The 9051-nt window shown below is 37.2% G+C and overlaps 1 protein-coding gene across 18 annotated transcripts in view; it reads right to left on the bottom strand.

Moving 5' to 3' along the window:
* CDC14B (cell division cycle 14B) overlaps positions 1-9051 on the bottom strand; it is a 102591-nt gene that overhangs the window by 91333 nt on the left and 2207 nt on the right. For 13 of the 18 annotated variants that reach the window (XM_077903373.1, XM_077903383.1, XM_077903351.1 and 10 more), the window contains exon 2: positions 3340-3366. The exons of the other annotated variants lie outside the window; for them this stretch is intronic. In XM_077903373.1, the coding sequence (XP_077759499.1) occupies positions 3340-3366 (27 nt within the window). The remainder of the gene's footprint in view (positions 1-3339; positions 3367-9051) is intronic. 18 annotated transcript variants of the gene reach the window in all.

The raw sequence follows: 9051 nt of genomic DNA, 5'->3' as shown, positions 1-9051 counted from the left end.
GCCGTTGTACTTAGAAATGGTTGTCTTCTGAATCTATACATTTAACCCCTAAACATTGATTTGACCAAAATAACCTGAATAGGTTCTAATAGATAAAGGATGCTTTCTTCAAGGTTTATGTTCCTTTTCCTGGAGATTACATTAAAGTATTTTTTCATTTTGGAGCAGAGTTATTATTCAATTTAGGTTAACTACCAAGTCTTGATTCTCGTTACTGGCAGAATGTAAGAGCGCTGGGAGACAAGTCCAGGGGATACAAAAAGGATATATACCCAAGATATCCAGGGAGTAGAGTCTATCCCCAAACCCAGCAATCACCAATCCCTGACAACTGCCACCACAGTAGGGACAATGGTGCTGTCAGCAGGAAAGAAAAAGCAAACTGGTGTCACCGTGATCAAGAATGGTTCCTGCTGGTTCTAGAGGGGGAGAAGGGAATCAAACAAACCTCAAGGCTCCTTTCACATTCATTCAGAGACATCCCTCTTTGAGCATCAGTAACATTCATTGATAAGCCCCTCTATGCGACAGATTTAAGAGATGTATTACCCTGTTCTACAGGCTCCTATCACTTCCCAGAGATCTGGGTCAAGTGTGAAATCTGTTACAGCTCTTGCAGCAGCCACTGCAAGGATGACACCATAAAATGCACTCACATATATCCTCAGTAAATTTGTGCTTCAAGCTCTTTCAGTCACATTTTAAAATTAGAATATATTAATAGTTGTTAAAATCCCAACCTCGATTGTATTTGCTAGCTAAATCCTAAGCTCTTATTTGACAGTTTATTGTCAAAAAGGAAATAAATCCATGTTAAGATGATTCAGTTTCATGTATAAAGTGCATCCAACAAGCTATCTAATGACAGTATTACAATAAAAAAATTCCAAGAGCAGACTGAGAACAGCTCCGAAAAATGTAAAACCGTAACATTAATTCTGTTATACATTCACGTCAAAGCAGTTCTTCCTCAGCACCTATAAAAGAATGTGAAAGTCAGAATGTTTTTCCAGTTCTTAGTTCAAGTCACACACACCAAATCTAGTTCTTAAAATACTTGGCAATTTTCGTCTTTAGTGCCTTCAATTCAAGAAACAATACTCAGCTTAAAAGGTGCTCTGTAATTACTTCTTACCAATAAATAATGTATTTTCAAAAATAAACAGGGTGGGATGTCTGGGTGGCTCAGCGGTTGAGAGTCTGCCTTCAGCTCAGGGCATGACTCTGAGGTCCTGGGATCAAGTCCTACATCGGGCTCCCCATGACGCACCTGTGTCTCCCTCTGCTTGTGTCTCTGCCTCTCCGTGTCTTTCATGAGTGAATAAGTAAAATCTTTAAAAAAATTTTTTTAAATAAATAATAAACAAACAGGGTATCTCATTTTAAATTCTATTGTCTGGGATGCTCCTGAGATTCAAATTAGAGATACAGAATTAACTGGAATGGAGACCTTTTACTTGAGCTGTGTTTTATTTTTTTTTTTTAAGATTTTATTTATTTATTCATGAGAAATACACAGAGAGAGAGAGGCAGAAACACAGGCAGAGAGAGAAGCAGGCTCCATGCAGGGAGCCTGATGTGGGACTTGATCCAGGGTCTTCAGGATCATGCCCTGGGCTGGAGGCGGCGCTAAACCGCTGAGCCACCCGGGCTGCCCTGAGCTGTGTTTTAATAGAAATAGGTATATTATTAACCATAGGCATTTATATATAGTATATATATAGTATTCATATATATAGTACATTCATATATAGATATGATTCATTATATATCACAATTAAGCTTTTTCCCCTCTTCTCTTTTAAGGCTTAAAACACAAACCTACACCCACATCCCCCAGTCCCATGAGAAAGACACCTTAAGACAGATCGTTTTCATCACACACTGGAAAAAATAATTCACTTTGTGTAGGAATTATGGAGTGACATTTCCATCAAAGAATTCTCTCAAACTGACATTGTGTAAATGAAGAGAGCAAAACTACATAATGACTGATTCCTTCATTACCTGTCTTCACTGAGATGATGATTTAATAGTCTCATTCTTTCAGGGATATTGCTATAAATCTTCACATCTCCTCCTCCCTTCCTCAATAATACCTGGCTCAATCCCTTGTTCAACATAGTTGCTCAATAAATATTTGTTACATGGATACACTAATTAATTCCATAACACAATTCATACAACTACAAATGAGCATAAATGAGCAAAATGCAGAGAATGACTCAGCTGAGATGGTCCTAAAATTAAGGGCTTTGCAGAATTCAGAATCTGTAATGATATTATAGCATTATGGATTGGGTATAAAAAGATCAATGTCATAAACTGCAGTGCCAAGAAAGTAATTTTACTTTCAAATTAGAACTTGAAGGAACAACAAATACCATCCACATTGGGAACAAGATGTTTTTCTTTTGTGAAAAGTACACTGCTGCCCAAATTTTAATAGTATAAAAGTGAACTACCTGAGAAATGAAGTAATGTATGATATTACACAATTAGAATGAATTTACCCAGCCTAGCTTCCATAGCTTTTCAGACTCAAAGACAATGGGACCAAATCTTTGAACTGACTGGTGAATTCTAAGAGAACTGCTCCTCTAGAATGTAAATGATACTAGGAATTAAAGGAGCTGAATAAAAGACCAAGAGGATAAAGGCAGAAATTTTTAAAATTAGAAATATTATACATATGGAGCCATTTGGATTTGTTCTTTTCATAACTGGCCTTATTTGAGGTACTTGAAAATGAAATGGAATCAGAATACTTTTAATTTTTAATAGAATATGAGAGAGCTTCCCCATTCCCAAAGTTTAAGTTGGCATTTCATGAGATTTGCCTCTTGCCAAAAATAATAAATAAGATATAAGTCTGTCCATTAAGCAAAGAAATGCCTAGAAAGAACTAAGTGCCCTCACAAAAGATAATTAAAAAGTCAAGAATAGTTGTTTTGTTATAACAACTCATTCTAAGCATCCTTTCAGCAAGAATCTACAAAAGTGAGATTCAATTATAACAGAAAAAGTTTCGTATTACCAAAAATATCTGCTATCGAAAACATAACATTAATAATTAACCAATAAAGTATCACAGAAACTACTGTCAGCATTATCTATACACAGAAACCAACAAAACTGTTCATATAAAGACAAATTTCAACTTAAGTCATAAACATACAAAGGATACTCTACAGTTATAGAAAACTGAATCTGCTACCCAAGACTAAGTTTAAGACAAGCAAACAGGAAGGGACGGAACCAAGAATGACAACTAACATTAAATCTACAGTTTTAAAATCATCAGAAAGCACTGCAAAGTAGAGTCAATGGTCTGAATACCTTTGTTGGAGCAGTATCCATGAAAAGCTATAGAAAAAAGAGAAAGAGAGAGAAGGGCGTAAAACTTTCATATAAACTAGAGAATCCAGATGAGACGCACACATTCCAGTTAAATACCCTTGTATTTAGGAAATTAAAATTAATTTTATTTTAGAAAATGTTTTCTAAAGTAATCCCTAATACAGTGGTCAGCACTTCTAGAAAGGGACTAACCTCAGAAGCTAAAACCCAAATAACGTAAAGAAATGATACTTGAAGGTCAGTTGGCTCCTACCCACACAGCCTCTGCATCTCTGTCTCCATCTGTGCGCTTTGCCCAGCACCCCCGCACCCACTTACCTCACTCAGAAAGGTGCCTGTCCTAAGCGAGGGACAGCTCTGAAGTGTTTGAAATCAGTCTATCCAGGCTTTTCATCCAACTTACAGATAATTATGTAAAAGTAACTCTAATGTGAAGGACCTTAAAGGATTTACTAAGATTAAAAATAATACTCTGTGGCTAGTATGGGAAGGAAAATAAAATACTGGCTACTAGAATTTTGTTTTCAGTTTAATTACAGGAAAAGATTTAAAGATATAATTTCTTATCAAATCTAATTACCACCCTTGCCAAATACATTGGGTCTCCATGCCCCCTGAAAGGCCCACTGAAGGGCAATTTTGTTTTATTCAAAATAACAACAGAAAAATGTCCTGTCTGCCTATAATATAGACACCGCTCTGTGAAATACTTTTAAAACGATGTTCTAGGGCACAGTCATGCTTTAAATTAACCATTCTGAAAAGTTTATATTCTCTCAGTAAAGAATTTAATGTATTTGTTTTATTTTCTATAACTCTCTACCTGAAGCTCTCCCATGAGGCCTCTTCATCTTTACAAAGACCCTCCCCCCAAAGGTTCGCTGCAATTTATAAGGCAATATACAATCTCTTCAGTGTAATAAAAATACATAACAGCCTCAAAAAGAAGAAATAGCTTTGCTTTATTCTTCCTCTTACAAGGAATCTCTAAAGAGAAATGGTAACATTTTTCCCAAGGCAGAAAAGATTGTCAAGGCAGTGCCAAATCTCTTCCACTGCTCTGACAAATACCAAGCCAGCCTCATCTGGAGCTCTTCTGCCCTGAAGATCACTCTTAGAAGCAGAGAAAGGAACACACTGCATTTTCACTGTGCTGATTCACTGGACCTTTGGAGTATTTACACGTATGGGGGAAATGTTTGCTTCTGAGCTTGAAGTCTTTCCAACCGTGATGACGGTCTCAGTCTGCCTTTGCAATCCAGGCCCAGTCCTGGCATACTTCTCATACTTAGAAACCGTTTATGGAGCCCTGGCTGTCAAGGAGGCACCAAGCCAGGCACTTCGCATGCATCTGCATCACTTCTTCCTCCCAACAACACTGTGCACTTTTTACTTTCAAACAGAGGAGAGAATAGAGGCTCCGAAAGGTTATTAATAATCCAGCTGTGTTCAATCCGCTTAAGGGCAGACACTAGCTGTGTCTCTGCTGTCCTCATACCTAACCACTAGAACTAACTCTCTGAATACCCTCTGAACAAAGTTTTTCTTCCCCAAAGATTTCAACCATGATGTAGCTTCTCTCTATGCTAGTTATTCCTCAGACCCTCCAAGTTTCATTTTCTCAACACAAGACAAACTCTAAGAGACCAGGGATTATCACCAGCAGTGACCTATTTTTACCACCTAAGGAAGGAAAAAACAAAACAAAACAAAACAAACCTGGCAGAGTAGTTATTCATTATACATGTGGTTGAATGAATGAAATATCCAGAAAACCTGGGCTGTGATGACAGCCAATTTGGAAAACAGCATGAGCACAGGAGGACGTGAATTGTGTATATAGTTTGCTCATATTTCCAAATTCACTAGGTAATTATCTAAATTTAACTTTGCAGATACCACTTATGGAGCATCTAGTAGGACATCACCTACAAGCCTATGTAAGCAAAAGACTAAATAGTACACGTCCAACAAATCATTTATCTATAACTCTGCTAAAATAGTATCTATAACTCTGCTAAAATAGCTTTATCTGTTGGAAAAAAAATAAAAGCCAGGTAATATGGTTTTCCCAAAAAGAAAGTGCATCAATTTGGCCAAAATTACTTCTCTCTAGCCTTAGCTTCTGAGGGAAAAGTGGATGGTTGTGGTATTTCAAGATGATCTCCTGAAATTCTGTTTAGTAATGACACAATTGTCCTGTCAATTCATAGGTGCCCAGAGACCATCGCAGAAACTTCCAAGAGATGTCATTGATATGTATCCAATGCCATCCTTCCATTCTAAAAATCTACAATGTGGTTCAATTCATTCCCATTCAAGGCACAGAGAAATTACAGTTTGCACTGACTGGTAACTCCCAGCATTAGTACCATCTCTGTCATCCAGTTATTCCACTTTCCCTTCATCTCCATGCCCAACCACTCTGTCCAATGAAACAGTAACAACGCCAACAATGTTAACTTTTTGTGTGTGGTGCCCCAGTGCCTAAGGAATTAGACCTAAAACAGGTAAATAACACGACACCATCGTAAGTAAAGACGTTGAAGAATTAAGCATATAAATCAAGCAAGTAAATTAGAAAGAGGTCATAAGCAAGAAGGGAAACGAACACTACATGCTTTGATGAGCTTCAATTTTTTTTTTTTTTTGAGCTTCAATTATTGAAACTCAATAATCTGCTACATGAAAGTCTTGAAGAAAAATGAATTTATTTCCTCCCTGAATCAGTGCCCAGGTAACCATATTCCTTTTTTATCAAAAAGAAAAAAAAATGCTTCTATCACTGCAAACAATGAATATGCAAGACTATTTTACATACTAAGCATTCAATAAATACTTTTTGAATTAATGAATAAATTTTCCATGTCTAGTGTGAATTTTTTAAATCCTAAAAAGTAAAGGAGGCTGGAGGCAGTGCTATATCTGTTTAATTTGATGAGTATCTGATATACCATTAATCGGTGCTTTTAAATGACAATCCTGACCTCAACTAGAGATTCTCCAAAAAGATTATTTACCATTATAATATAGACAGCCTTAAACTATCATAGCAGACACTGAAAAAAAAATTTAAGACAAATCACCAAGAATCTTTTTTCCCCAAGAATCTTTTTTAACCAATAATTACCAATTATTTTTACTAGTCAGAAGTTTAAAAAATAAAAAAGTAAAATAAATTGAAGTTCTGTACCAGCTATTAAATCCTATAAATTATCAAGCATAGGGATAATACAGTAATTTCATATTCCTTAATTTTTTTTCCTTTATTAATAAAGAGGAAAGGAGAATGTGCACTATCATTTATGGCCCTCTTTAAGGGATAGGAATATAGAGATCAAAAAAGTCAGACTTCTGACTGCAAGGAGGTTCATAGGAAAATCAAAAACCTGCGTCCAACATTTTTTCTTTGGTATTTCTCCCATCTGTAAATGATGATACTTAATTCCAAAGCCAATCAAAAACCCTCCTCTCTTCCTTTCTTCCCCAGCTTCTCTGACTGATAACAACTCATTCTGATTATGTCTTTACTCAGTATCTCTTTCACATTAATGTATACAGTTTATAGTTTTCATTATCTTTTTTTAACATGATGCACTGGAACTGCATGATGAATATAGCTTAGGTAAAAATTCATTTCATTGCACATGGCAAGAACTGAGTGAACAATCAAGGAGAGGGGATGGGGACCACGTGGGAATAAGACATGGGTCAGCTCCTGGTAAATGCCCAGTGCAGCCAGGGGGCTGGCTAGACACTAAGAAAATAGTGGCCACATAACAAAGGACTACAGGGAACAAAAATAGGCATTCGGCATCTTACATTAAATATATACACAGGGGCGCCCCAGTGGTTCTGTGAGTCAGGAGCTAGACTCCATTGTGGCTCAGGTCACATCTTGGGGCCCTGGGATGGAGCCCCAGTGGGCTGCCTGCTCAGTGGGGAGTCAGCTTGAGATTCTCTCTCCCACTCCCTCTGTCCTTCCCCACCCCTCGAAGGTACCAGCACTCTCTTATTCTCTAAAATAAATAAATCTTTTTTTAAAATGTGAACCATGAAATACCCTGCAATCTATGGGAATGGAATTTGACTTAACAGATTAAAATAGGTTGCAATAAAAATAACAAGGGACTAAAAAAAAATAAAAAATAAAAAATAACAAGGGACTAAAATTTTTAAAAAATCCGTGTATTTCAGGGCAGAGTGGGCAGAAGTGATAATGTGCATTAATCTTTACAAACCAACGCCACTGGTAAGTCTGCAATCCTGTTAGCAAGTGAGGAAATGGAATGAATTGCTGGAGGGAAATGCTGGTAGTACAGCAGCTTTGGAAAAAAGGCTGCAGGTTAAACATGGCCTTACCATGCAACTCTGCAATTCCCCTCCTAGGTGCATATATGCAGAACAGAAAACATCTCTACGCAAAAACCTGTACATGAATGCTCATAGCAGCATTATTCATTATCGCCAAAAAAGTCCACCAATGAATGGATAAACCTATATACATTTTGGCCAGGCCTCTTCACTTCTACTTTACAGATACAATCGTACATGTAGGTAGGTAGATATACTGATGCAGTAGCTGCCATCTGCAGGGACTGAAAACCCCCACATAACCATTTATTTATTACCATTATATAAATCATAATTCAGCCACATAATGCAATACCGTACAGCCATCAAAAGAGGACTCTTCGTGGGGCACCTGGTAGCTCAGTGGTTGAGCATCTGCCTTCGGCTCAGGGTGTGATCCTGGGGTCCTAGGAGCTAGTCCCCAATTGGGCTCTCTCTGTGTCTCTCATGAATAAATAAATTCTTTTTTTTTTTTTTTAAAGGACTCTTCTTGCTGATATGGCAAAATCTGTATAAACTTAACCATGCATAGAAAAAGGAAAGAAAATATTACTGGGGAGATTAACTACATTTATATATCTCCTTTGGTAATGCTCAACTTAGAAAACATTAAGGAAACAAACAGAGGAAAAAACAAGTTGGGAAGGATGAAACCAGGCTGTCACTTGCTGAGATTCAAGCCCAATAAAAAGTAATCTGCACTCTAAAACAGACTAATTCAGTACCATTTTTCTAGGAAACTAAGACTGTCACTAAGAGATACCTGGACAAATTCCAAGCAAAGTTGACTCCCTTAGATTTCCCACACACACACTGAGGCTGGACCTTTCCATAATCTGGGTTTTTTTTTTTTTTTTCCATAATCTGGGTTTGTAATCTAAATAACAGAATTTTGATTTTATTTTTAAGTTCATTTTTAATTAATTAACTAATTTAAAGATTTTATTTATTCATGAGAACCACAGAGAGAGGCAGAGATACAGGCAGAGGGAGAAGAAGATGGGGGACTCAATCCCAGGACCCCAGAATCACAACCTGAGCTAAAGGCAGATGCCCAACCACTGAGCCACCCAGGCGCCGCCCCCCCCCCCGAATTCTGATTTTATATAATGCACCAATTCTTTCCTCAATATTTTCTGAAGTTAAATCACTGTGTTCAGGAAGGCCAGCAATAAAGGACGAAGACCTCGCCCAATGACTTTACTGTCAAAAACTTTCTTTTTGATGGAGACAATCTAAATGTTCATCAATAGGAAGCTGTCTAAAGAAATTATAAAACATATATGTATTTAGGGGCACCTGGCTGGCTCAGCAGAGAGTACGTCAGACTCTTGATCT

The sequence above is a fragment of the Canis aureus genome, chromosome 1, assembly GCF_053574225.1.
Source record: "Canis aureus isolate CA01 chromosome 1, VMU_Caureus_v.1.0, whole genome shotgun sequence".
Classification (NCBI taxonomy): domain Eukaryota; kingdom Metazoa; phylum Chordata; class Mammalia; order Carnivora; family Canidae; genus Canis; species Canis aureus.
The sequence above is the reverse complement of the archived record's forward strand: the minus strand, read 5'-3'. Positions and strand labels throughout refer to the sequence as shown.